The following is a 27,612-nucleotide window of genomic DNA, read 5'->3' as shown; positions in this document are numbered from 1 at the left end:
CTGCGGGAAGCGCACAGACGTGCGTCTCCGTGGGCGACGGCCTCTCCCCGTGGCCTCCCGTGCCTTCCTGCTCTCGCGGTGGTGGCGACAGTAGCCCCGTCAGAGCTCTTCCTTCCAGGCAGAGACCGGGGGTGACGTCCCCGGTGTTGAGGCTGGTCCTGGCCCCTCCTGGAACAAGCGGTTCAGGTGTGCCGGAGGCCCGCCTCCCATCCTGGGGTTAGGAAAGGGAAAGCAGACGCGGAGATTGTGCACGGGAGCCCCTGGTTTGGGGCGCTGTGAAGAGCAGGACCCCCAGTGTGGAAAGAGCTGCCAAGGGGAAGCCGCCCCAGAGCCGGGACTGGGTTTTGGCTGCTCTCCTTTATTCTTTTACTCTCTTACTTTTTTTGAGAGAGAGAGAGAGAGAGAGAGAGAGAGACGGCGCAAGTGAGTGGGGGGCGGGGAGAGAGAGAGAAGTGGGGCTCCACCAGGGCTCGTGTTCACCTGATGCAGGGCTCGAACTCATGAACCGTGAGTTCATGCCTGAGCCGAAGTCAGGTGCTTAACGACTGAGTCGCGCAGGCGCCCTCGGCTGCTCTCCTTTAGACAAGGGTGGCCTGACGCTTGCCCTAAGGCTCTACGTCACCATTTCAATTACCAATTAAACTGGTCCTACCAGACATCATAAGTGCTGGTCCTCGTCAGGGCCACTTGTAACTGGCCTCCTGATGGGAACAGAGGAAAGCTGACTCCCCCTGGGGTCCGGAGGCGAGTGGTGCGGTTGACGCTGAGGAAGTGGGGGTGTTGGAGGGCCCCGAAGGACTGGTTGTGCAAGGAAGGGGGAGTCGCAGAGATGGGGTGGTCCCCAAGACCACCCCTACCTCTGAGGGTGCTTGCACCTTCGGGGGGGTCCCAGGACAACCCCAGGTCCGATGATTTGCTAGAAGGACCTGGAGCTCCCTGTTGTCCTCATGGCTACGGCTTCACGCACTGAGGGACTCGGTCACACCCAGACGGCCATCTGAGAGACCCAGCACGAACTCCCAGGCGTCCTGCTTGTGCGACTTGGGTGCACAGTGCCTGTTTCTCCTGGCAACAAGGTGTGACCGTGCACCGGAGGAGTGGCACCAGCCTGGAGGTGAAGTCCCAGATAAGCACGGACACTCCTCAGGCAGGATGGCATGAAGCTTCAAGGGCCTCCCAGGAGTCCGAGGCCAAGGCCTCTCTTGGGCGGGGCCAGCCCTTCCTCCCAGGAGTCCACCGAGTTGCTATGGGCTGTCTCATCCATTCTGTGCTGATCCTCCGGGCTTTTCCCGGCTCTGTCTTTCAGAATCCCGCTGTGACAAGGACCTGGACACTCTCAGTGGCTATGCGTTGTGCCTTCCCAATTTAGCCCGACTTCAGACTTACCGTTTTGTGGAGCACCGGCCGATTCTGTGTGTAGAGATCAAGGTGAACTTTTATCGAGGGGAACTGGTCGGGGAGGGGAGGGAACAGGGTTCCAGGTTGTAAATGTGCGGGCCGCCTGCCTGGGGCGTGCTTTGCGACAGAAGCTCCTGAGGTCACCCCCCCCCCCCCCCCCCCCGGGCCTCGTGGCCTCTTCCCAACCCCCAACTCCGTGCATTCGGCTTGTGTCCCGCTCCTGACGTCTGTCACCTGTGCCTTGCTGCTCCGGTCCTCCCCACTGGCCAGGCCTTCAGATGTGGGCCCGTGCCTGCTGCTGGGACATGGAGCCAGCCGGGGGCAGGCCCTGGCCGGTGGCCACCAGAAGGAAGAGGCACAGAAGCCTGTGTGACTTTCAGAGCCCTGGTCTGTGCGCCCAGCAGAGGGCCGTGACCCCTGGAGAAGGGCCAGGCCCTGGCTTCATCTCTGCTGCCCGGTGCGCCCACGTGTCCCTAGGGAAGCCTCCTGGGTGTCCCAGGCCGTCGCTTTGTCTCCTTCCTCTGAACCTCTGTGGCGGGGCCTTTGGGGTCACCCTGGCTGCTCTGCTTGTCCCTTCAGAGGGTGAGCATCCCGGGGTCTCAGATGACAGCCAGCCTTCTGAGCCCCGACACTGAGTCCTGCCAGTCCTGCCCTGGAACTGTGGTTTTGAAAGGCAGCCAGTGTCGCAGATGTCCTGGGAGCTTCCCAGTTGTCCGAGGGGCTTCCCGTTCGCTCCGTCTTGTCCGAGGGAGCAAGGGTTCCGCTGTTAGGAGCTGGGTGGGAGCTGGGGCAGTGGGAGCGAGGGTTCCGCTGGGTGGGGGCTGGGGCAGACCCGTTCCTCCAGGCGTTGCTGTCACCTCATGTCACGGTGTGTTATACTTGGTCCGTCTGGTCAGCGATCGAGGCACCTCTGGGCTCCCCAGTGAGGGTTCTGGCCTCGGATTCTGTGGCGGCAGAGCTGTTGATGTGACGAGGGAGGTGTCTGCTCCCCACTCCCCACGGGGCCGTGGACAATAGCGACTCTGGGGGAGGTGATACCTGATTCTCGCGGGCATCACGCTCCACTGTCTTGTCCCCTGAAAGGTATGTGATTTGTCCCTAAACAGTTTTTTCTTCCTTACTTGTTTATTTTGCAGCCAAAATGTGGGTTTATTCCTTTCTCCGGGGACGTTACGCACGAGGTGAAGCACAAAGTGTGCCGTTACTGCATGCACCAGCACCTCAAGGTGAGAAGCGCGGCCGGCCCACGGCCTCTGTGCACAGAGCCTCGGGTGGGGGCGCTGGCCCCGTGGTGGGACCCCCCGGAGTCGCCCGACGAGTGAACAAACAGATACTTCTGATCTGATTTACTTTTTCTTTTGCAAGTAGTTCATGTTCGCTTTGTTTCAAATCGAGGTATAGTTCACATAGCTTCAGTTCACCCACGTGAAGTGTATACTTCGGTGGGTTTTAGTAAGTTCGCGTGATGGCGCTGCCGTCATTCGAATTCCAGAATAATTTCATGAGCTCACAAAGAATCGTGTCCCCGTTAGCAGTCACTCCCTAAGGCCCCTGTCCCGCCAGCCCCCGGCCAACACCTGCCCTTGTGGACGTGCCCTGGACATTTCCTGTAGATGGAATCCCATACCCGGTGGCCTCCCGTGACTGGCTTCTTCCCCTGAGTGTCACGGTTTTGAGGTTCGTCCACATGGTGGCGCGGTTGAACACTGTTCCGCTGTCTGGGGACACCTGGTTTATCATTCATCTCCTGATGGACGTGGGGGTTGTTTCTACCCTTCGGCTGTTGTGAATAGTGCTGGCTGCTGTGAACGTGCGTCTGCATGTTCGTGTTTGAGTCAGTGCTTTCAGTTCTTCTGGGTTGAATTGCTGGGTCTGAGAGAAATTTCTGGAGCAAATGTTTCGAGCACATGTCGAGCTATTTCCCATGGCTCTCACGCTATTTTGTATTCCCACCAGCAACATCTGAAGGTTCCAGTTTCTCCACATCTTCAGCACATCTTCAGTGCTTGCTTGCGATTGTAGGAAATCCTCGGGGTACGAGGCGGTACCCCCCTGTGGTTTCCCCTGCGTTTCCCTAACGGGTAGTGATGTTGCGCATCTTTCACGTGCCCGTTGGCCATTTGTACGTCTTCTTTTGAGATCCATTGGTTCAAGTCCTTTGCCCATTTTTGAATCAGGTTATTTTTTTGTTGTTGAGTTTTAGGGGTTCTGTATATATTTTGGATATTAATTTTTTTATCAGATAGGTGATCAGCAAGTATCTTTTCCCATTCTGTCAGTTGTCTTTATACTCTGTCGATAACATCCTCTGATGTACAAAAATTTCACTAAAGTATATGTTGTTTTTTCTTTGTTGCCTGTGCTTTTGGTGTCATAGTCAAATCATTGTCTAATTCAAGGTCACGAAGCTCTTGCTCTAAGGTTTTGATCGATTTTATGTTAATTTTTATACATGGAGTGAGGTAAGCGTCGAGTTTTCTTTTGCATTTAATTCCAGTTTTCCCAGCACCATTTGTTGAAGTGACTGCCCTGTTTCCACTGAATGGTCCTGGCTTCCTTATTGAAGATCTTTTGGCTGTAAATGTGGCGGTTTAGTTCTGGGCTCTCCGTTTTGTTCCAGTGGCCTATGTGTCTGTCCTTCTGCCACTATGACACTTTTTTTTTTTTTTCTGTAGCTTTGTAGTCAGTTTTCTTAAGTTCTTTTTCTTTTAAATGCCGCTAAAGATTTTATTTTTGTTTTCAGTTTTTATTTTTTATATATAATTTATTGTCAAATTGGTTTCCATACAACACCCAGTGCTCATCCCAAGAGGTGCCCTCCTCAATGCCCATCACCCACTTTCCTCTCTCCCCCACCCCTCAACCACCCTCAGTTTGTTCTCAGTATTTAAGAGTCTCTTATGGTTTGCCTCCTTCCCTCTCTGTAACTTTTTCTCCCCTTCCCCTCCCCCCTGGTCTTCTGTTAAGTTTCTCAGGATCCACATGAGTGAAAACATACGGTATCTGTCTTTCTCTGCCTGACTTATTTCACTTAGCATAACACTCTCCAGTTCCATCCACATTGCTACAAAAGGCCAGATTTCATTCTTTCTCATTGCCAAGTAGTATTCCGTTGTGTATATAAACCACGATTTCTTTATCCGTTCATCTGTTGATGGACATTTCGGCTCTTTCCATAATTTGGCTATTGTTGAAAGTGCTGCTATAAACATTGGGGTACAAGTGCCCCTGTGCATCAGCACTTCTGTATCCTTTGGGTAAATTCCTAGCAGTGCTATTGCTGGGTCATAGGGTAGATCTATTTTTAATTTTTTGAGGAAACTCCAACTGTTTTCCAGAGTGGCTGCACCAGTTTGCATTCCCACCAACAGTGCAAGAGGGTTCCCGTTTCTCCACTGTAGTCAGTTTTAAAATCAGGAAGTCCGAGTCCTCCAGCTTTGTTCTTCTCTTTCAAGATTGTTTTGGCTTTTTGGGACTCCTTAGAGTCGCATCTGAATTTGAGGATTGGATTTTTCATTTCTGCAAAAAAAGACTATTGGAATTTTGACAGAAATTGCAGGAACCTGTAGATCACTGGGGGCAGTGCAACATTCAGACTTACAGTCCACAAACACAGGTTGTCTTTCCACTTACTTAGGTCTTTCAGAATTTCTTCCAGCAATGTTTTGTAGCTTTCAGCGTGCAAGTCTTTTACCACTTTGGTTAAATTTACTTCTAGATATTCTTTTAGGATGTTGTTAAGTATGGTCGTAAATGGAATTGCTTCTTTAATTTCATTTTCAGATTGTTTATTGCTGGTGTATAGAAGCACAACTAATCTTTGTATGTTGATCTTGTGCCTAGCAACTTTGCTGAGTGTCTTTCTTACAGATTCTTTAGAATTTTCTATGTAGAGGCTCTTGCCATCTGTGAAGAGAGGTTTTTTTTTTTTTTTTCTCCAATTTAGATGCCTTTAGCCTCTTACTTTCCTCAAATAAACCAGCTGGGAGTTTTTGTAGGGATTCTGTCGAATTGCAGATCAATTTGGGAGGTATCGCCACCTTGATTTAACAGTATTGATGTCCTATGAACACGGGATGTTTTTCCATTTGGTTAGGTCTTTAATTTCGTGCAGTGATACTTCATAGTTTTCAGCGTGTAAGCCTTATACTTGTTTTGTTAAATTTATTCCTAAGTATTTTATTATTTTGGATGCTGTTGTAAATTTTTTTTTTTAATTTCATTTTCAGGTTGTTTATTGCATAGAAATATAATTGGTTTTTTAAATATATATATATTTCGAATTGTAGTAGGATACACATAAAATTTACCATCTTAATCATTAAGGTACATTGTTGTGCAACCGTCACCACCGTCGTCTCCAGAACTTTTTCATCTTCCCAAACTGAAACTCTGTCCTCATTAAATCACTCACACTTCTTCCTTTCCTCAGCTCCCAGTAGCTGCCATCCTAGTTTCTGTGTCTGAATTTCACCGCTGTGGCTACTTTGCGTAAGTGGAATTTTATACGGTATTTGTTCTTTCGTGACTGACTCATTTCACTTGGGTCCTCAAGGTTCATCCATGTTGTAAAGTATGTCGGAATTTCCTTCCCTTTTAAGGCTGAATAATAGTCTCTTGAATGTACATACCACATCTTTAATCTGTTCCTCTAGTGACACACACTGGGTTGCTTCTGCCTTTTGGCTCTTGTGAACAGTGCTCCTGTGAACGTGGGTGTGTAAATATCTCTTGGAGATTCTGCTTTCAGTTCTTTTGAGGGTGTATCCAGAAGTAGAATTTTTGGTCATGTGGTGGTTCCGGTTGTAATTACACGGAACCACCACGCTGTTGTCTACAGCGGCTGTGCAATTTTACGTTCCTACCACGGTACCTAAGAGTTGTACTTTCCCCGCACACTCACTAACACTTTTTGTCTGTGTTTGATAGCAGCCATTCTAATGGGCGTGAGGGGAGAAATGCAGTTGTTTTTCTGTATATTGATACCTTATCCTGTCACCCTTGATGAACTTGTTTATTTGCTCCGGTTTTGTTTTTGTTTTGTTTTGTTTTTTTTGGTGGTGGTGGTGGTGGTTTCTCAGGATTTTCTGTATGTGTGATTAGATCATCTGCAAATAAGGATAGTTTTACTTCATTCTTTCCAATCTGGGTGCTCTTTGATTTTCTTCCCTAATTGCTCAGGTTAGAATTTGCAGTACAATTTTGTGTAGAAACAAGAGTGGACATCCTGATCTTAGGCAGAAGCTTTCAGTTTTTCACTACTGGTGTGATGTTCTCTGTGCGTTGGCCATAGGTGTTCTTTTGGAGTTTTTTTGCCCCCCCTTTTTTTTTGTGAATCGTGAAAGAATGTTAGATTTTGCCCTGTGTCAACTGAGAAGACCAGGAAGTGTGCTATTCTTTCTGTTAATGTGGTCTCTTATGGTTGCGTATGCTGAACCGTCCTTGTATTTCTGGGATAAATCTCACTTCATTATAGGTGTGTGATTCCTTCAATATGCTGCTAAATTAGGTTAGTTTAAAAATAAATAAATAAATAAATAAATTAGGTTAGTTTTTGTTGAGGATTTTTTCTTAGGAGATAATTGGCCTGAAGTATTCTTTTCTGGTGATGTTTTGTCTGGTTTCGGTAGGGTGATAACTGGCTTCATAGAATGAGTTAGGAAGTGTTTCCTTCTCTTTACTCTTTAGTTTTTTGTAAGAGTTTCAGTATTGGTGTTGATTCTTCTTTAATCATTTGGTTAGAATTCACTAGTGAAGCCATCTGGTTCTGGGTTTTCCTTTGTCAGAAGATTTTTGGTTGCTGATTTAGTGCCACTCTTAGTATTCTGTTTAGATTCTCTTTCTTCCTGACTCAATTTTGGTGTGGTGTGTTTCTAAGAATTTGTGCATTTCATCTGATTTGTTCATAGTATTCTTCTAAAATTCTTTTTTTATTTCTGCAAGGTTAAGTAACATCCTTTCTTTTATTTCTGTTTGTAGTCATTTTTCTTGATCCGGCGAAAGGATTATAGTAATTGTTGATCTTTTCAAAGAAACAACTTTTGGTTTTGTTCACTTTCTTCATTTTTCTCCCTGTTCCCCATTTCATCTGTCTTTGCTCTCATCTTTACTATTTCCTTCCTTCTGTCTGCATTGGATTTAGGTTGGCCTTATTTTTCTAGTTTGCATAGAAAATTAGGTTATTGATTTGAGATTTTTCTTCTTTTTCATATAGGTGTTTACAAGTATAAATTTCCACGTAAGCACTGCTCTCTGCCTCCCATAAATTTTGGTATGTTGCATTTTCATTCTATCTCAATTTTCTGGTTTTCCTGTTGATTTCTTCTTTGACTGATGATTAGGAATGTGTTTAGATTTCTTGTATTTGTGAATTTCTCAATTTTTTTTTTTTTTTTTTTTTTTTTTTTTTTTGCTATTGATTTCTAATTTTATTCCATCAAATCTGGAGAACATTTGCATGACTTCATGTCTCCCTGAGAATGTTCCATGTTTGCTTGATGAGAATGTGTATTCTGCTGTCGTTGGGTAGAGTGTCCTATAGATGTTTGTGAGGTCTAGTTGGTTTATAGTGTGGTTCAAGTCTTCTGTTCTGTTGTTACTTTTCTGTCTTGTCGCTCATTACTTGAACACCTTGAGCTGAACAGTCTAGCTCAGTTAATACCAGTTAATCTCACTGGTGCACGAAGGCTCTGCTCCTCCTGGCTTTGTTGGCTTCCCCCTTACAAGTTAGTCTTCGTACATAGCGTGCTTGTTACTGCAGATTCCTGACGATTGCCTCCTACCGTGTGGCGGACATTCTTTCAAGGAGATGGGATAAAAAAGTTCCGAACAAATTCATGGTCTTCTCTGTTTACCTGCCTGTGTAGTTCCTTTACTGGTGCTCTTTATTTCTTCACGTGGATTCAAGTTACTGTTTAGTGCCCTTTCATTTCAGCCTGAAGGGTTCCCTTTAGTATTTCTTGTAGGGCAGGTTAGCTAACAACAATTTTTCTTTTTTCAGTTCTTGTTTGCCTGGCAGTGTCTGAATCACTCCTTCATTCCAAGGATAGTTTTATAGATGAAGAGCTCTTGGTTGACGGTCTTTCGGCACTAAGATTTTCTTGAATGCCTGGAACCAAGCAGTCTTTGCCGAGGGGCTCCGCACGCACGCAGGGACCGCCATCACCACTCAGCATGGCAGTTGCAGCTGTACTCAGCCTTCAGGTCCTCAGAGCCTCAGATCAACAGAAAGCGAGGGCCTTTGAAGGTCTTTCTAGAGCCTGCGCATGGCCTTCTAGAGCCCTGTGTACATCTCATTATTCGGCTTTTCCATTTTAGCATTAGGCTAAGCCTGATGGTTTGCCATGACTGTTACCACTCTCTCAGGTAGCTGTGCAGTGAAACCGTGCTTCACAAATGCCCCTGGGAGGACGCCCCTTCTGCACCTGCTCGGCTCTGAGGTAATGAAGACGGGAGTCCCCGAGATGGGTCATATAATGACCATTCTTTGAGCATGAGGCTTTGGAGAAACTCCTGCCCCGTTCAGCCCCCCTGCTGGCTGCCAGACTTCCTTTTCACCAGGATTGGGGTTGTTGGTTTTGAGGGTTTCCTTGGAGCTGGAGAGAGGGTTGGGAACAGAGCACTAAAAATGCCACAAAGCTGGGGCGCCTGGGTGGCTCAGTCGGTTAGGTGCCGACTTAAGCTCAGGTCATGATCTCACCGTCTGTGAGTTCGAGCCCCGCGTCAGGCTCTGTGCTGACAGCTCAGAGCCTGGAGCCTGCTTTGGATTCTGTGTCTCCCTCTCTGTCTGCTCCTCCCCCACTCGCACTCTGTCTCTGTCTGTCAAAAATAAACATTGAAAAAGAAGTTTAAAAGAAAATGCCACAAAGCTCGGTGTTCTTAGATTTGGCCATTTTTCTTGAATAAACGCTCCCTAGATTGTTGCAAGCCTTTGGTTAATTTTCAGAGTTCTGAAAGTTTTGATTCTGACAGTTTTTGCCAGTTTTCTCATTGCCCTTATGGAGGAGAGAATTTCCAGAGGTCTTTACCACCACCATTTTTGCTGACTCACCCCATCTTTTCTTTGTGTTGTTGTAACTTTCTAGTCTCTTAGGGAAAAGAAGGTATGTGAGCCACTCCCTTTGGGAGATGGTGTTCCTTGTCACCGTTCATTTTTAAGAGCTATTTTTTTCTTTGTTCATTTAACTGATACAGTATGGAACCGTAGCAATTAGGTCACCCGATTTCCCAGAGGTCACCCACGTTGTTAGTTTGCACACCCTTCCACACTTCTGCCAACACAGATGTACGTACTCTCCCGGGGGCCTGAGATGACGCCTTGCCCCACATGTTTTCTAGCATCACTCACATGTGTACATGTACACTTTCATAAGGCAAATATGGGGTCTCAGCATATGCAGTTGCTCTGCTGTTTCTCTTCATCCTGGAGATTTGTTTGTTGTGTGTCCTTCAAGGCCTTTCCGGTGCGTATTTGGATACGACCTGTGGATGCACTTCTTTTTCTTTTCTTGGTTTCTTTTTAGGTGAAGTAACATCACTTCCACTCACCTGAATTGCTTTTTTCCTTGAATAAATGGTGGTGATTTTTACCTTTACCTCTTCTGTTAGCTGGATGTCGTTTACTCATTCCTTCACGTATCAAGTGGCTTTCTGTGTCCTGGCCCGTGTGAGCGGATGCACTGCAAAGTTGTTTCCAGACCTCGCTGTTACAGTTAGGCTGCACTGAACGTCCCCGACCTGGCGACATTCATAGGTTTGCCAAAGTCTGGGGATACCCACATTTAAAATTTGACGGAAACCAGCGACTTGACTTTCAAAAGGTTGTGCCGATCTGTCTTTTCCCCGACAACATGAAGTTGCTTGTTAGCCATACCCTCCTCTTCCTGAATATCACAAGTTTAAAGATTAGTTCATCCGATGGCCAGGATTGAGCCCGACCGTTTTGTGAGACTGGTTTGTCGTTTTGGAAAGGTGCTTGCTGCCAGCTGCCCTGCTCCCATGGAGGGCTGGGGTTTCCTGGGGTGGGAGCCAGGCCCCGCCCCCACTAGTGCCGGTGCGCACCTGGGGGTGGTGACCCTCAGCACCCTTGTGCTCACCTCAGCTCTCCCGTCAGTCGCTGACACCGCTTGGCGCTTTCTTAACAGGTGGCCACCGGGAAGTGGAAGCAGATAAGTAAATACTGCCCCCTCGATCTCTACTCAGGGTAAGAGAACACTTCTCCTTTGTCCCTATGTCGCCTTCCGTGGGGGTGGGGGTGGGGTGGGCAGGGGGGGCGTTCTCCGCGGTGGTGGGGGCGGGGGGCTGGGCAGGGCTCCCGGTTCTTGTCCGGGGTCAGGGTTGCCTCCTCGGGTGACCTTTGGGAGGAGGTGGCTGGGGAGATGTTACCACCAGGAAGGGCTAGAGAGTGGGGTGGGCGCGGGGGGCAGTGATGGGGAGCCTCCCTGAGGAAGGCTGGGGGAATGTGGCTCCTTGACCCACAGAACCTGAGGTTCCTGGCAGCCGCCCCCAGGCCCATGCCCCGAGTCAGGGCCCCTGAGCCACAGGCGGCTTGCAGTCCTATCAGTAGTGTCTTCTCGTCGTAGGAATAAACAGAGAATGCACTTTGCTTTGAAGAGCTTGTTACAGGAAGCTCAGAACAACTTAAAGATATTTAAGGTAAGAGTAGCTTCTGTTTCCAGGCACTTGAGCAGTGGGGCCAGTGGGAGTCCAAACTGGGTTGAGCGAACCCGTGGCGCATCGCCTCCGTGACCTTGCGGGTGAGGGTGTCTGGGCTGGGGCTGCCGTGGCAAAGTCCTGCGGTCCTTTTTCCGAGCCTCGTTCCACAGGTGTGGCATCCTGTGACCCCTGGAGTGTGAGACAGTAGCTCCTTGAGCACTGGGCGGCCTTGGGCCCAACTCTGGTTCCTGGACGAGGATGGCCCTGACTCCGTTGGGCTGTGTCCCTGGGGTACCTCTGTGCATCTCTGAGGGGGTGGCCACACCTGTGCTTTTGCTCGAGGATCATTCAGGGAGCTTCTGATTCCCAGATCTTGTCAGTCGGTGAGTTCTCAAAGTCCTGTGGCTCATCACCCCGCATCCTGGCTGGGTGGGGGAAGGTCTCTGCCCACGGAGCCCTCGCCATCAGCACAGGCACGGCCGTCTGCGGGCTCCCTGAGGCCCCGGGGTCACCTGCTGGCAGGAGTCGGGGCCTCCGTGGAGGGGGTGGGAGCAGGACTGGCCCAGATCTGGAGGAGAGCTCAGTGTGGCCTGTGTTGGAAACGTGTCCCCTCAGGTCCTCCTTGTCACCTCCCTTCCTCCTCATCCTGCCCCCAGCCCCGGGGATGTCCTCACTGGTGTTATGTGTGTGCGAGAGTCCAGGGGTCCAGGCTCGCGAGCACTGGATGTGTGTGGAGAAGCAGGGCTCTCGTGTGTGGGCGGCCTCGTGCCCTCTGGGTCCCCTCCACCTGGATGGTGCTGCTCTGTGCACTGGATGCCCCTCGGCGGGCTTGGGCGGGCGCGGAGCCTGTGTGACGAGCTTTCTCCCGTCTGGCCCAGAAATGTGGTCCCAGTGAACTGCGTTCACCCCGTCTGCCTCCACCTTCCTGAATCCAGAAAAAGAGGACAGATTTCACAATCAACTCTTCTTTGTTTGTTTGTTTAAAATTTATTTATTCAAATTCGAGTTAGCTAACATACAGTGTAGCGTTGGTTTCAGCAGATCCCAGGGATTCATCACTTGCATATGACACCCAGTGCTCGTCACAAGTGCCCTCCTCAGTGCCTGTCACCCACCCGGCCCATCCTCCACCCACCTCCCCTCCGGCAACCCTGTTTGCTCTCTATATTCAAGAGTTTCTCTCTTTTTGTAACGTTTATTTGTTTTTGAGAGACAGAGGGAGACAGAAGACCCAAAGCAGGCTCTGAGCTGACAGCAGAGAGCCTGATGTGGGGCTTGAATTCATGAACTGTGAGATCATGACCTGAGCCGAAGTCTGACGCTTAACCAGCTGAGCCGCTCAGGCGCCCCTTAAGAGTCTCTTATGGTTTGTTTCCCTCTCTGTGTTTATTTTTTCTTCCCTTCCCCTATGTTCATCTGTTATGTTCCTTAAATTCCACGAGTAAAATCATAAGATGTTTGTCATTTTCTGCCTGACTTACTTTGCTTAACATAACACTTTCTAGCTCCATCTGCCTCATTGGAAATGGCAAGATTTCGTTGTTTTTGGTCACCAAATAGTATTCCACTGTGTGTAAGTACGTATATATCCATTCATCAGTTGATGGACATTTGGGCCCTGCCAAATAATACGAATTTAGTGCCATCGTGTTATCTGTAGATTTGGTGTTTCTGGTGATAGTCTCTGGTCGTTTGTAGCCTTTGCTGCTTTGGTCTTTTTTTTTTTTTTCTTTCTTTCTTTTTCTCCACTGAGAGAGTTCCCCTTAAAATTTCCTGCAGGGCTGGTGGAGTGGTCATGAACTCCTTCAGTTTTTGTTTGTCTGGGAAAGCCTTGATCTCTCCTTCTGTTCCTAATGACAGCCTTGCTGGATAAAGGGTTCTTGGCTGCATATTTTTCCTGTTCAGCACATTGACTATTTCCTGCCAGTCCCTTCTGGCCTGCCAAGTTTCAGTGGACAGGTCTGCTGCTACCCTTTTGTGTCTACCCTTGTAGGTTAAGGCCCATTTGCCCCTAGCTGCTTTCAGAATTCTTTCTTTATCTTTGTGTTTTGCCAGTTTCACTATGATACGTCTTGGTGTTGAACCATTTCTGTTGATTTTGAAGGGAGTTCTCTGTGCCTCTTGGACTTGGATGCCTGTTTCCACCCCCCAGATTAGGGAAGTTCTCGGGTATAATTTATTCAGATAAACCTTCTGCCCCTTTTTCTTGTCTCTTCTTGTGGGACTCCTGTGATATGGATATTGTTTCACTTCATTGAATCACTTAGTTCTTTCATTCTCCCCTTGTGATTTAGTAATTTCCTTTTGTCACCTGCATCATTTTCCATGATTTTATTTTTATTTTCTATTTCACCTGGTCTCTCCCCTGCTTCTTCTAGCCGCACTGTCGATGTGTCTAGTTTGTTTTACATCTCAGTTACGGCATTTGTTTATTTCATCCTGAATAGGTCTCAGGCCTTTGATTTCTGCAGCAAGAGTTTCTCTGATGTCTTCTTTGCTTCTTTCAAGCCCAGCTCGTAGTCTTATGACTGTTGTTCTGAATTCTTGTTCAGTGATGTTGCTTATATCCGTTTCGAGTAAGTCCCCGGTTGTGATTTCTTCTTGACCTTTCTTTAGGGGAGAATTCCTCCGTCTTCTCATTTGGCTAAGTTTCTGTTTTTGCGTGTTTTAAAAGCTTGCTGTGTTTTAAAAGGTGTTTCCTGCACCTGAGGGTACCACTATATTAAAGGGGTCATACACTGTCCAGGGCTTTGCAGTTCAGGAGTGTGTGCTGTGTACATTGTGCTCTTGTGTTTTGGCTGCTCTTTCCCGCTGGTCAGTGCTCTGCAGAGCTCCCCCTTGCTTGCTGTGGGGGAGTGTTTGGACCTTTAACTAGGTGTGCTTTGATTCGTTTGTTGAAGTAAGCTAGGAAAAAAGGAGAAAAAAATAAAACCCTGATCCCCAAAAAAGAAAAGGAAAGGGAGTAAAAAACCAGAAAACTATAAAGCTGATTCCAAAGAAAAAGAAAGGAGGGACGTCTGGGTGGCTCAGTCGGTTAAGCTCCAACTTCAGCTCAGGTCATGATCTTGCAGTTTGTGAGTTCAAGCCCCACATCAGGTTCTGTGCTGACAGCTCACAGGCCTGGTGCCTACTTAAGGATTCTGTGTCTCCTTCTCTCTGCCCCTCCCTGCTTGTGTTCTGTCTGTCTGTCTCTCTCTCTCAAAAATAAACATTAAAAAAGAAAAAAGAAAGAAAAAGAATTAAAAAGACTGATCCACAAAATAAATAGAAGGAGATGATAAAAAAAAAACAAAAACAAACCCCAGAAACTATGAGGCTGATTCCAATGGGAAAAACAAAAAACAAAAACTGCAGGTATCATTTAAATTAAAAAAATTTTTTTAGAGCTGGGGCGCCTGGGTGGCGCAGTCGGTTAGGCGTCCGACTTCAGCCAGGTCACGATCTCGCGGTCCGGGAGTTCGAGCCCCGCGTCGGGCTCTGGCCTGATGGCTCAGAGCCTGGAGCCTGTTTCCGATTCTGTGTCTCCCTCTCTCTCTGCCCCTCCCCCGTTCATGCTCTGTCTCTCTCTGTCCCAAAAATAAATAAGCGTTGAAAAAAAAAAAAATTTTAAATTAAAAAAATTTTTTTAATGTTTTTATTTATTTTTGAAGGAGAGAGAGACAGAGCACGAACGGGGGAGGGGCAGAGAAAGAGGGAGACACAGAATCTGAAGCAGGCTCCAGGCTCTGAGCTGTCAGCACACAGCCCGACGCGGGGCTCGAACCCACAGTCTGCGAGATCGTGACCTGGGCTGAAGTCGGACGCTTCACCGACTGAGCCACCCAGGCGCCCCTGCAGGTGTCATTTTAAAGCACTCGATTTTCAGTACACTTGGCGCATCAGGGGGCTGGCTGTGCTGATCTTCTGGAGGAGAGGCCCACTGTACTGGCTCAGAGTCTTGCCCCAGTAGATAAGCAGTTGACGGGGACAGGGGACGGTGTCTGGTGTGAGCAGGTCCCGCCTCCACTGGGGGCCTCTCCGTGGCTCTCTGAAGTCCTGCCATGTTGTTGAAGGGAAAGTGGCGCCATCCCAATCTCTCGTCCCCAGACGGATTCTCATACTCCCCACCGTTCAGGCAGCCGTCACAGAGTAGCGAACTGGGCAGTCAGCTCACCGTGCGCCACAGCTCTCCTGTGTTTCTTCTTTGGTGTGCTTCGGGGATTCAAAACCCGAAACGTTAGAGGACTTGGCACCACGTGGATCCTCGCCCCTCCTCCAGGGTAGAGCCTCTGTGTGTTGTGTCTGAAGCCCTTTGTCCCCGAAGAAAGACCCACGCCCGCACAACATGCTGAATTTGTGGTGTAGCACTGCTAAAAGCATCAAGGCTCATATTCCCTCTGGGTGTGCCTCTGTCTCCTGCTGATGAAAGGTCTTTGGCTGGGGCCTGCGGGGTCTTTTGCCCTTAGGGAGGCAATATACCCTGTTCCAAAAGTACTCTAGGAAGGGGACTGTCCACGCACCTCACACCTACTAAGCTGTCTCCTCCAACCGTGGGGGTCATTCTGCCATTCTGCAGATGGATTTTCCTGGGTTTTCCAAGTGACCTGTTCTCAATATGGTTGTGTTTGAGGGACTTGGAAAGCCCAGGGTCCCCCTACTTCTCCTCTGCCATCTTAACTCCTCCTCAGTTCTTATTTTTAATTCTTACAAAGACTGAAGGAATTTCATATTTAAAGCCTAAAGATAAATTCTCCTTCATCTGCGGATTGATTTGGAACAATCTGGAACCTTCAGTGAGGCTAGTATTTTTCCCGGTGGACCCTTTTCTGACTGTGCTTGCCTGCTGGGCCTGAGGGGAGTGGCTTGGCCCCTGCTGTGGGGCGGGGCCTGGAGGGCTTGCTTTTGCTAAAATCAGAGTGGAAACAACTCAGAGGTTGTGATAATAGTTCCAAAAGAGTGAAATTAAGAGAAGGGACACAGAATGGCTTTTTTTTTTTTTTTTTTAACGTTTACTTATTTATTTTGAGGCAAAGAGCACAAGCAGGGGATGGATAGAAAGAGACAGAGAGAGAATCCCAAGCAGGCTCCAGGCTGTCAGCACAGAGCCCGATGTGGGGCTTGATCCCACGAACCATGAGATCGTGACTCGAGCTAAAACCAAGAGTTGGATGCTTAACCAACTGAGCCCCCGAGGTGCCCCCAGAATGGCTTTTTAAGATAATACCAGGAGCAGCGAAGCCCATCACTGCAAGCGCCATCGCTGCTTGTGAGTCAGGCTTTGGTTCTCAAGTTCAGGTGTGCCCCGTTGCCTGCTGTGGGAGCCGCCTCCCCGTTGGCCCGACTCCACGGCTGTGGCTGTAGCCACCCCCACACTGGACGCTTGGGAGACGTGGGGGACATGCAGCTTTGTCGTGGAGCCCAGGACAGCGGCGCTCCAGGGAAGGTCACACGATGTCCTTGAGGGGCTGTACTTGGATAGATTTTAGACACTGGGGAGAAGAGGCTTTCCACTGTCCAGCAGTCACTCAGCTGCTCACAGGCCTGGAGAAGGGCAGCTTTGCGGGGGCTGAGGTGGCTCTTGTCCTAGACTGTGGGCCGAGCCCTGGGCCCCCACCTCTCGGCTGCAGTCCCCAGGGCCTGGTTTTGCTTACCGCTTCACTGCGGTCCACTCCCCCCGGGGACTCCTGCGTACCCTTTGCCTTCTTCCTGCAGCAGGGCCCATGTCCAGGGTCAGTTGTCTCACGAGGGTTCCCCTGGCCCCATGGCCAGCAGGGGCCTCAGCTGTGTGCCTCTTACTCAGATGTCCGTACCTCTGAGCTCGAATGTGTGACAGGACACCAGTGGAGGCACTGTGCGCCACTGAACCCCCGAGCCTGATGAGGGAGGAATGCCCTGTCCACACCTCCTGGGCTGGGCTGATTCTCCTCTGCCACCTGAGGACACAGCTGTGACTACCCTGCTTTGTATTCTCCACTGCGTAACAGTCACATACCGTCTCTCGTGGTTTCCGGGGCCTGGAATCGAGCAGCACAGCTGGCTCTGGCTCGGCCCTCTGGGGGCTGTGTCCCCTCTGATGGCTCGGCCCTCTGGGGGCTTTGTCCTCTGATGGCTTGGCCAGGGCCCAAGACTGTGCTTCTAGGATGGCACCTTGGTTTCTGGCCGCGGGGGCTCGAGGGGCTGCTCAGCGTGGCTGTGTGGTTTGAGGGGAGGCAAGGGAGGGAAGCCACGGCGCCTTTTACACCTTAGTCTTGTAGGGGGTGTGCGGCTACTTCGCCTTTGCAGTGGGGAGGGGGCTGCAGGGTGCATCAAGGGGCCGCTGGGGACCGTGTGGAGGCTGCTGACCGCCCCGTCTCTCCTATGTGGGAACCAGGGGCAAGGAGTCGGTCACTCCCCTGGGTTAGCTGTGGATCGTGGGTCACAGGATCAGCCTGCTGGGCATCCCTGCTCACAGCCCTGGGAGTGTGGTGCCATGGGGGATTCTTTGCTAGACTTGGTTTTAAAACGCTGGATGGCCTTGAAGATGAAACTCTCCACACTAATGACACTGGCAGCCTCACCTGCCCTGCAGAGGACAGGACTGACATCCACACTGGCTGAGAAGTCTGTGTGTCCCCCAGTAGCATGGGCATCACGTGGCTTCTCGAGCGACAGGCTGGGGTCTTTGGGAGTTTGGGCCTAGGGCTGAGGTTGCCTGAGGCCCCGTGTAGTGCACGTTCTCCTGAGGCTTTGTGTCTCAGGCCAGGCCGGTCCTCACTTTTTGAGAACGTTTTCTTTTTCGTGTTCTAATGGGGTTTGACTCTTGGTCAGTGACACGGTGTGTGAAGGTGGGTCTGGGAAACCCAGACAGAGACAGGTAGGAGGTCAAGTCCCTTTACCTGCTCAGTGGGCAGGGACAGAGGTATTTCGCCCCAGCCTGTGGAGCTGACACCGTCCTGTCTCTCTCTCCGCCTAAAGAATGGTGAGCTGATTTATGGCTGCAAAGATGCCCGCAGCCCCGTGGCCGACTGGAGCGAGCTTGCACACCACCTGAAGCCGTTCTTCTTCCCGTCCAACGGCCTGGCTGGCGGGCCCCACTGCACGGGTGCCGTGATCCGGGAGCTGGTGCGCGTTATCACACGGGTGCTGCTGAGCGACTCCGAAAAGGGCCGGGCCGGCGCCCTGAGGCTGGGGCCAGGCCCGCAGGGCCCTCGTGTCTGTGAAGCCAGCCCTTTCGGCAGGAGCCTGCGCCACCAAGGTAGGCCACGCTGGGTGTAGGGGCGGGCAGAGCGTGTGGTGCATCCTGCCAGGGTCCTGCCTGGCCTCACGGAGCACTTGTGGGAGCAGCCTGGGCCCCGTTCGGGGCCCCCCAAAGCCCCCCAGCCCCCGTGGGGAGACCTCCCCGCCGTCTCATCTTTTATCTGGGTTTTTAACGGTACACGTTTGGGCTGTAGGGTTTTCCCTGAAAACATCGCCCCCTGTGTCTGTGCGTCCTCTGGTTTGTCAAGGGCTTTCCTACAGTCTCCCGTCTCGTGGTTGCCACCCTGGAAGGGTAGGTTTTCTGTGGCTGGTGGAGAACCGGGGCTCAGAGGGTCAGGGTCCCACAGCTCAAGGCCCTTGCGGGTGGGGCGGGGGGCCCAACTGTGACTCCGTGGGTGTCCCGGCTTTGAGGCCGCCCCATGGGTGGTTTGGGCTTTTGCTGTGAATGTTCACGGGATCCTCGTTTGTCCCTTTGCCGCCTGCTGGTGGGCTCCACACGTCAGGCCTGCGGCCTGTGGGAGCCACAGCCAGGAGCCGGGAGGTCAGGGTGTCAGTACTGCACACGGCTGCAGCTCCCCCCGCAAGGGCTCAGACCCATCCTGGTGTCTGTTCCTGGGACACGGCTGCTCCTTAGAAGGCCGAGAGATGGGCCGGGACCCCGACTTCCCAGGCCTCACAGCACCTGCTGCACGGCAGGGACCCAAGAACGCTCGCTTGTGGGATGGACGTCGCGTCCACACTGACCACGATGACCACTCCCTGCTGCGGGTATCAGTGGCAGCTTTGACCGCCATCCTGTGTGGCCACCCGCCCATCAGCCTGGGCTGTGGTTCGGGGCCCCGCAGACACGGTTGTGCAGATGTGATGACGGTGTGGTCACTTTAAATTTTGTGCTTGGCTCATCTAGCTTGAGGGCCGTCTCTGCACTGAGACCTGGGCTGGGGTGTGGACTTGGAGGCCCTGGACAGGGAGAAGCAGGAGACACGGGGCCCCTGCTGGTCTGTGGCGCCCGGCCCCGTGCCCCAGCCGTTCGGTGAGGCAGGGTGTGGCCCGTCCCCGGGCTGTGTTCCATCCTTGACGGTGAACCTCTTGTTTTCCCGATGTTCTTGGTAGGAAACAGTGCCCCGGAGTGCTCGGGGTTACCGAAGGGCTGTCTTCTGTACAAAACCCTCCAGGTGCAGATGTTGGACCTGCTGGACATCGAAGGCCTCTACCCCCTGTACCGGCGGGTTGAGCGGTACCTGGAGGAGTTTCCTGAGGAGAGGTGAGGCCCAGGCCCTTGGCACCCCCGTGCTGCCTAGGCTGAGCGGGCCCCGAGCTTTCCTGAGGGGAAGACGGGGCCGGGGGAAGGGGGTCGTCCTAGCGGGAGGACTGCCCGCCCAGCCTGGGGTTCGGTTCCTGTGGCAGGAGCAGGGCTGGCTGGCAGTCCTGTCCTGAGTCGGCGGAGCCTGCAGGGGGCAGTGCTGCTCCACAGCCGCCCGGCCGCTCCTGCCACCTGGCCGCCCTCCCTCCAGCGGGGTCTCCCGGGTCGGTGCCACAGGCTTGTGGCTGGGCTGCGGCATTCCCGGATCTGGACCCCCTGTCTCCCCAGCCGCCACCCCTCACCAGTGTCTCTGACTGGATGCCATTTGTCACAGCAGGAGACAGCCCGGGCTTCCTGGTTCTGGTCTTGCACGTTCTGTTTAAAACTAACGCTTCAGAATGATGTGTAGTGTCAGGAAGAGGTGGGCCTTCTAGGTGTTCTTTAAAGGCAGATGTGTGATTGTTAGATCGTTAGCAGTTTCAGAAACCGTTTCCAGGCAGCTTTGCCATCCTGTTTTTTGTGCTTTCTCCTTCAGAAAAACACTGCAAATAGACGGGCCTTATGATGAAGCGTTTTACCAGAAGTTGCTTGATCTTTCCACCGAGGACGACGGGACAGTGGCCTTTGCACTGACGAAGGTGGGCGGACCCTTCTGGAAACGCTGTGTGCTCCTTAGGTTCTTCACACTAGCTCGGGGCTTTCCTAAGACGTGTGGTTTTCCACTACCTGTCCCTGGTGGTTAACGCAGAAAAACTGGGACTAAAAAAAAAAGGGGGCCGAGTTTCCCCCAGGGGGCCTGGGGAAGGTGATACCTCAGCTTTCAGGGAGGATTTCCGTTCTTCCTGTTGGCTCCAGGCCACCCAGCCCCAGCCCTGTGGCCGTGTGTGGGTGGCATCCCTCCCCAGAACTCGGGCCAAGGGCAGCCTGGGAGGACGCCCCCAGGAGGAGGCCTGGTCCTGCCGAGGGACTTTGAGGCTCACTGAACCTGCATAGGAGAAAGCGTCTTTACTCTCAGTGCCCTCTGGCTGAAATGCTGCATTTCCTTCATTATGAAGGTGGCAACAACCACTGTCGGGTCATCAGGACCCCCGACTTGGCCACCGAGAGAAACCAGACCTTCTCGTTTCACACCGTAGTTGCCGTAGATACCTCGCGATACCTGAGCTTTTGTGGCGCAGGACTATGTCGTACGTTGTTTTAAACAGTATTCTGGCATTTGATAGAGTCATCCTGCTGTTTATTTTCTGCATTTAAAGACGTTATTCTGAGAGGGACCCATAGGCCTCACGGGGCTGTCACGGGTTTTGCTAAATGCCAACGCGGCTGGTTGCGAGGGAGGGACGCGAGGGAGGTGTAGAGCAGGTGACCCCCTCCAGGTACACGCGGGCAGCTGCCCGGGAGCCTTGGCTCACCTGCTTGGGGCCCCACGCGGCTCTGGCTGCCCCTCTCCCGCAGCGCTCATGGTGTCGAGCAAGACGACGGAGGCGGCCCCTCCCGAGTGCAGGGCCACGGTGGGGAGTTCTCTGAGGTGCTCGGGGTGGGGAGACAGCCAAATGTGGAGCCTCTGCACCAGAATAAAGCGACAGTCTGCCCTATGTTGTCTGCAACTTGGGGGCGCGTTGCTTCTCTTCCCAAAGAAGCTGTACGAAAGACTTCTTTTTTGTACGTTTCTATATTTTTCAGAGTTGTTGCCAGGTAAATATGTAAACGTGTGTGTGTAACCATAATTTTGTGGTGAGAGACCCAGGCAGTCATTACTCCACTGCCAGAATGGCTGAAACCAGTGTCACCCCGGGCTGGTGCAGGGCGTTCCCGCGGAGAAACCGGTCACTTGACCGTGCCGGGGGTGGGTAGGAAACCGTGTGGGGAAACATGAAAGCTTCTCACAAACTAAACCTGCATGAACCCTGCCACCTGGCCTCTCTCTCCGGGGCGCGTGTCACAGAGAAGGGAATGCTTCTTCTCACAAGCCCTGAGCACCGGACACAACCCAGGGGTCCACCAGCAGGTGACCTATGGCAGGTGACACGCTGGCAGTGCTAAGCAACCAGTGACCTGGCCACATCACCAGGGTGCCATGCGGGGTGACGGAACTGGTCCCAGAAGGTTACACACTAGGATTGTTTCTATGACATTCTTTTTTAGAGGTTTTATTTTCAAGTAACCGCTATGCTCAACATGGGACTTGAACTCACAACCCTGAGATCGAGAGTTGTGGGCTCTACCGACCGAGCCAGCCAGACGCCCCTCTCTGACATTCTTGGAATGACAAAGATGCGTGGTGGCCGTGGTTTGGGGAGGTGGAAGGAAGGTGGGTGTGGCTATAAAGGTCAAGTCAAGGCATCCTTGTGACGGGTCTTCCGTGTATCTTGCGCGGTGGTGGGTGAACACGTGTGGCCACACTACACGCACACACACTGGAATGAAACTGCAGAGAGTTCCAGTGTCCCGGTCTTTGCTGGATGCCATCCTGTGTGGGGTTTGCAAGGTGTCATCATTGAGGGAGGCTCGGTGAAAGGTGCTCAGGTCTCTGCGTTATTTCCTACGCCAGCACGTCAACCTAGAATTACCTCCAGAACAATCTAACGAAAAAGATTCAAGCAGTGAGCAGACTGTGTAATTGTGACCGTGTTCCTGCCCTTCTGCGTCTCAGTTTGGGAGACTGCCCATGCTACACGCACCGGTTGCCAGCACGCATTTAGCAGACCGTCGCTTGAGGTCTCTTTGTGGGGATGGGAGGGTCTGCCTGGTTTTGTTTTAGGGAGTTAGGTTCTGGTAGGTGCGAACCTGAAGAGGGCTGGCTGTGGAGGCCAGTGGTGGAGCAAGTGGAGGTCATTCTGATGCTACAGACGAAATTCCTTCAAGAACTCACCGAGCCTCCGACTCTGATGAGCTGAGGGACTTTTCCCTTTGTTTTGAGGGTCTGGAAACTGTAGCCCGAAGACACCCTTGATGTATCGTGTAGAATTCCACAGGAGGGTCAACACGCTTGTGGAGAGGGCCGGACAGATGCTTGAGACGGCTCAGAGCCTCTGGCCTCTTACACGTGCTCAACGTGCCATGTAGTTCAGAGGTAGCCATAGATCAGCCCAAACCAGTGCGCTGTGTTCCAGTCAAACTTCATGTACAAAACAGGTGGTGAGCTGGGTCCGGCCCCTGGCCCGTGGCTCGCTGACCTCTGTTTACTTTGCACGTCAGTTTTTATGTTCCGTTTTTCACCCCATTGGTTTGGAAGTTGCACATTCTGTTCCTATCCTCGAAGTGGTTACTTGTCCGGTCTAGTGTTCGTGACTTCACCCACCCACCCTGCCCCACCACACACACTCAGAACACGAGGAACTGGGTTCACTCCACTTCTCACTCCCACCTTTCAGGCAGCTGCTTGTCTGGGGTTCTTCTTGTTCTTCTCTAAAGTCGCAGTTTACAGTACTGTTTACTCCTGTCTTTGCCCATCGTCCTTACATCTTACTTAGAACTTTCCTTTGTTGCCTTTTTTTTTCGAGAATGGGTTTACTGAGATATAACTTACATGTCATACAACTTACCTGTTTAAAGTAACTCCGTGGTTTCCACTACATGTGCACCTACCCCAGTCAATTTTAGAACATTTTCATCACCTCAGAAAGAAATCTTCTCCGCCGCCCCCCCCCCAGCTCTAAGCACCCACCAAGACTTTCTGTCTCTGCGGATGTGCCCAGCGCAGTCACTGCGTATACACGGAGTCCTTCAATCCTTGGTCCCTTAGGACCGGCTTCCTTCACTTGGCATGTTTCCCAGGTTCATCTGCAGTGTAGCATCTGCCTTTTATAGCTGAAAAGTACTCCATCCTACGGGCACATTCCATTTTATGCATTCATTACTGGCGGACATTGAGTTGTTTCCACTTTTTGGCTCTTACGAATAATGCCGCTATAAATGTTTGTATACAAATTGTTGTGCGGACATGTTTTTATTTTTCTCAGCTATAACATAGGAGTGGAATTGGTGGGTCAAATGATAACGTACGTTTAATTCTATTGGGATCTGCCAGACTGTTTTCTAGACTGGCTCTCCCATTTGACATTCCCACTTAACTTAAAAAAATTTTTTTAATGTTTATTTTTGAGAGAGAGCGCGCGAGGGAAGGAAGGAGAGAGGGAGAGAGAGAGAGAGAGCGAGAAAATGAACGGGGGAGGGTCAGAGAGAGGGAGGCACAGAATCTGAAGCAGGTTCCAGGCTCCCAGCGCTCAGCACAGAGCCTGACATGGGGCTTGAACTCACGAATGGGGGGAGATCACGACCTGAGCGGAAGTCACATGCTTAACGACTGAGCCACCCAGGCGCCTTTCCGATCTGGATGCCTTTTATGTCTTTTCCTTGCATAGCTGCCCTAGCTAGAATTTTTAGTACAATGTGAAACAGATGTTGCAAGAAGAGACATCCCTGATTTGTTCCCGGTTTTGTTGGGATAGCATTCAGTCTTTTTTTTTTTTTTTTTTTAATTTTTTTTTTTAACTTTTATTTATTTTTGAGACAGAGAGAGACAGAGCATGAACAGGGGAGGGGCAGAGAGAGAGGGAGACAGAATCTGAAACGGGCTCCAGGCTCTGAGCTGTCATTACAGAGCCTGACGCGGGGCTCGAACTCACGGACCGTGAGATCATGACCTGAGCCGAAGTCGGACACTCAACCGACTGAGCCACCCAGGCGCCCCCAGTCTTTCATCATTATGTACATGTTAGCTGTGGGCTTTTCATAGATAATCCTTTATCAGGTTGAAGAACGTCCCTTCTTTTCCTAATTTGTTGGGTGTTTTTGTCAAGAAAGGATGTTGGAGTTTATCAAAGATCTTTTCTGTAGCAATTGAGATTATCATTGTTTTTCTATTTCTTTCTTTTTTAAAAAAATTCTGTAGATAAGGCATATTACATTAATTTGTTTTTGGATGTTAAAACCAACCTCACATTCCTGGGATAAATCACACGAGGTCATGGCATATGATCGTTCATATATGTTGCTAGATTCAATTTGCTATTGTTGAGGATAATAGTATCCACATTTACAAGAGATACTGGTCTGCAATTTGCATTTCTTATGATGTCTGTTTTGGTTTTGGTTATCAGGTAATACTTGGTCTTGTCAAGTCAGTTGGGAAGAATTCCAGCTTCTTACTTTTTGGAGGGGTTTGAGAAGGATTGATGTTAAGTATTCTTTAAGTATTTGATAGAATTCAAATACTTGAATACTTGAAGCCACTTGAAGCCACCTGGGCCTGCACTTTTCTTTGTAGTTAGTGTTTTGGTGCCCAGTTCAGTCTTTTTTGTAGTTCTGATGATACAGTTTCTTTGAGTCAGTTTTGATAGTTTGTGGCTTTTTAGGAGTGTGTCCATTTCATGAAAGTTGTCTAATATATTGGCCTACAATTGCTTATAGTTTTTTTCTTCAAGTAAACCCTTTATCTTATTATTAATATTTTTATAGTGTATTTATTTTGAGAGAGAGGGGGAGGGGTAGAGCAAGGGAGACTGAGCATCCCAAGCAGGCTCCATGCTGTCAGCTCCTAGCCTGACATGGGGCTCAATCCCGTGAACTGTGAGATGATGACCTGAGTTGAAATCAAGGGTCAGACATCCACCACCCAGGTTCCACTCAAGTAAACCCTTTAGAAATTACATTAGTGATAGCACAGAGCCTGCTTGAGATTCTCCTCTCTTTGTGCCTCCCCTGTTCACTCTCTCCCAAAATAAATAAATAGTAAAAGTCTTTTGGAAACTTCTGCATCCTCTTTGTTGGGATATGTTTATATTTCTCCACAGTATTGAAGGGTAACTTTTTCTGAGCATGAAGAAAGGGCTGACTTTTTCTCTTGGCATTAAACCATTCTGTGTAACATCATCTGTGTATATGGCTGCTGAGAGGTCTTCTGTCAGTCTGCCTTTTTTCAGGAGGGGAGTTTTCTTCTTTGCCTGCTTTTAAGAGCTTGTCTTTCTCTTTTTTTTTTTTTTCCCCTTCCCCTCCCCCATGGGTTTCTGTTAAGTTTCTCAGGATCTGCATAAGAGTGAAAACATATGGTATCTGTCTTTCTTTGTATGGCTTATTTCACTTAGCATCACACTCTCCAATTTGACAATAAATTTCATATATTCAAAAAAAAAAAGAGCCCGTCTTTCTCATTACTTGACATTTTAGTGCATTGTGATTAGGTGTGGCGTTCTTTGTGTGTATTTATCTATCTTTATCTATGTATGTTGTGCTTCTATTTGTGGATTTATATCTTACATTCTAGAAAATTCACAGCCATTTTCTTGTCACATATTTTCTGTTCTCCATTATCCTGTTCTCTTTTTCTGGGACTCTATTTAGAGACAGGTCAAACCTCATTCTGGATCTTCCACATGTCATAACTGCCTTCCTATTTTTCTCTGTACTCTTTCTCTGCACTCTTCTCTTTGTCTCTGTACTCCATCCTAGTTATTTCTTCAGTTTTGCCTTCCCCTTCATGGATTCTTTCTTCACCTGTGTCTAATCTGCTAGTTTATTCTATGAGTTTTCTGTTTCAATAGTTATATTTTTAATTTCTTAAAGTTCTGTTTGGTCCATTTATACACCTGCTTGGTAATTTTGGTAGTTCCTTATTGCTTGTCCATTTTTAAGTCCCCATCTTTTAGTTCTTCAAACGATTTATGAATAGTTGTTATTCTGTATCTGATATCAGATACATAATAAAACCTTAGAGGTAAAAATTCTGTATTTTGGCTGCTTCATCCATGCTTTGTTGTCTGCTTGGGTTTTTAATGGTCCATGATTGGGGGTTCGTGTGTTTGATCTTAATCTGTGCGAATCCTGGACCTAAACAGAGAATGCTTTCCTTCAGAGAAGAGGCAGATTCTTGGCTTGAGGGAGAAATCTCAGTTTGGATCCTGTACTCTGCGGCTCATTCCTAGATACACTGCTTCCCTTGACATCTGCCTCCAGGGTGGCTCAGCCTTCCTATTTGCTCCTTGCTCAAAACTGTAGTTTTGGCTCTTCTGGGGATGAGTGGCGAGAAGAGGGGATTGAGCAGGGATTTCCCTTACCTTCTGCAAGCCCAGCGGTGCACTGACAGGTATGTTAACAAGGACTTAGTCGTTTTGTAAGAGGGCCCTTGGAAGTCCTCCATATCCCCTGAAAGTGTGAGTTGCTTTCGTACGGCCAAATCATTGTCGTTTACTTGGTTTTAATTTGTTACTGTTAAAAATAATGTTGACATTCCTGCTTTTGACAATCTGTAAGATTATTGGGAGTAAAACTGCTAGACTGATTTTTGAGAGATCCTGTCAATATTGTCTTGCCAAAAAGATTTTGCCAGTTTATGTTCTTCCCTGCAACAATCGAGGGCCCTTTTCCTCCATGCCTGCCCCCCCCCCCCCGCCCAAACACTCTATGTTACCAGTATTGAGAATTTTATTTTTAAAGTTTATTTATTTTGAGAGAGAGAGAGAGAGCAAATGAGTGAGCACAAGTGGGGGAGGGGCAGAGAGAAAGGGAGAGAGAGAGGGAGAGGGAGAGAGAGAGAGAGAGAGAGAGAGAGAATGAGAATCTGAAGCAGGCTCTGGACTGTCAGCACAGAGCCCAATGCAGGGCTCAAACTCCATGAACCGTGAGATCGTGCGTGACCTGAGCCAAAATCAAGAGTCAGATGCTTAACTGACTGAGCCACCCAGGCGCCCCTAGAATTTTATTTTTTAATTTTATAAGATTTTATTCTCAACCATTTGTATTGTGAAATATAGCACACACAGCAAAGTACAGAGAAAAAACATAGAGTCTAATGATTTATCACAAAGCAAACTCGTGGGATTGCCAGTTAGGTCTGGATGCCGAACTCTGGTAACCAAGCAGAATCCCTGTTGGTGTCCTGTCAGTTATTCCTCTGTCTCTTCTCCTCAGAATTAACTATTATATTGACTGATACCCTCTAGTTTAGTTTGTTTCACTTTTGAACTTTATATATGGAGTCCCATCTTTTTTGAAAAACCCTTTATACCATTTGTCAGATTCACTCATGTCATTGCATGCATTTC

At 49.7% G+C, this 27,612-nt stretch overlaps 1 protein-coding gene across 5 annotated transcripts in view; it reads left to right on the top strand.

Moving 5' to 3' along the window:
• The window catches only part of LOC123593244 (inositol-pentakisphosphate 2-kinase), a 129,768-nt gene that overhangs the window by 92,024 nt on the left and 10,132 nt on the right, over positions 1–27,612 (top strand). For 2 of the 5 annotated variants that reach the window (XM_045468844.1, XM_045468848.1), the window contains 7 exons: positions 1,307–1,428; positions 2,535–2,624; positions 10,542–10,600; positions 10,980–11,052; positions 17,986–18,265; positions 19,381–19,531; positions 20,106–20,208. In XM_045468844.1, coding sequence (XP_045324800.1) covers positions 1,307–1,428; positions 2,535–2,624; positions 10,542–10,600; positions 10,980–11,052; positions 17,986–18,265; positions 19,381–19,531; positions 20,106–20,208 — 878 coding nt within the window. Of the gene's footprint in view, positions 1–1,306; positions 1,429–2,534; positions 2,625–7,612; positions 7,670–8,763; positions 8,838–10,541; positions 10,602–10,979; positions 11,053–17,985; positions 18,266–19,380; positions 19,532–20,105; positions 20,209–27,612 lie in introns of those variants that run through there. The other 3 variants (XM_045468845.1, XR_006710211.1, XM_045468846.1) reach the window with 3 other exon arrangements.

The sequence above is a fragment of the Leopardus geoffroyi genome, chromosome D4 (assembly GCF_018350155.1).
Source record: "Leopardus geoffroyi isolate Oge1 chromosome D4, O.geoffroyi_Oge1_pat1.0, whole genome shotgun sequence".
NCBI classification, from domain to species: Eukaryota; Metazoa; Chordata; class Mammalia; order Carnivora; family Felidae; genus Leopardus; species Leopardus geoffroyi.
This window is presented reverse-complemented; position numbering and strand designations above follow the sequence as displayed.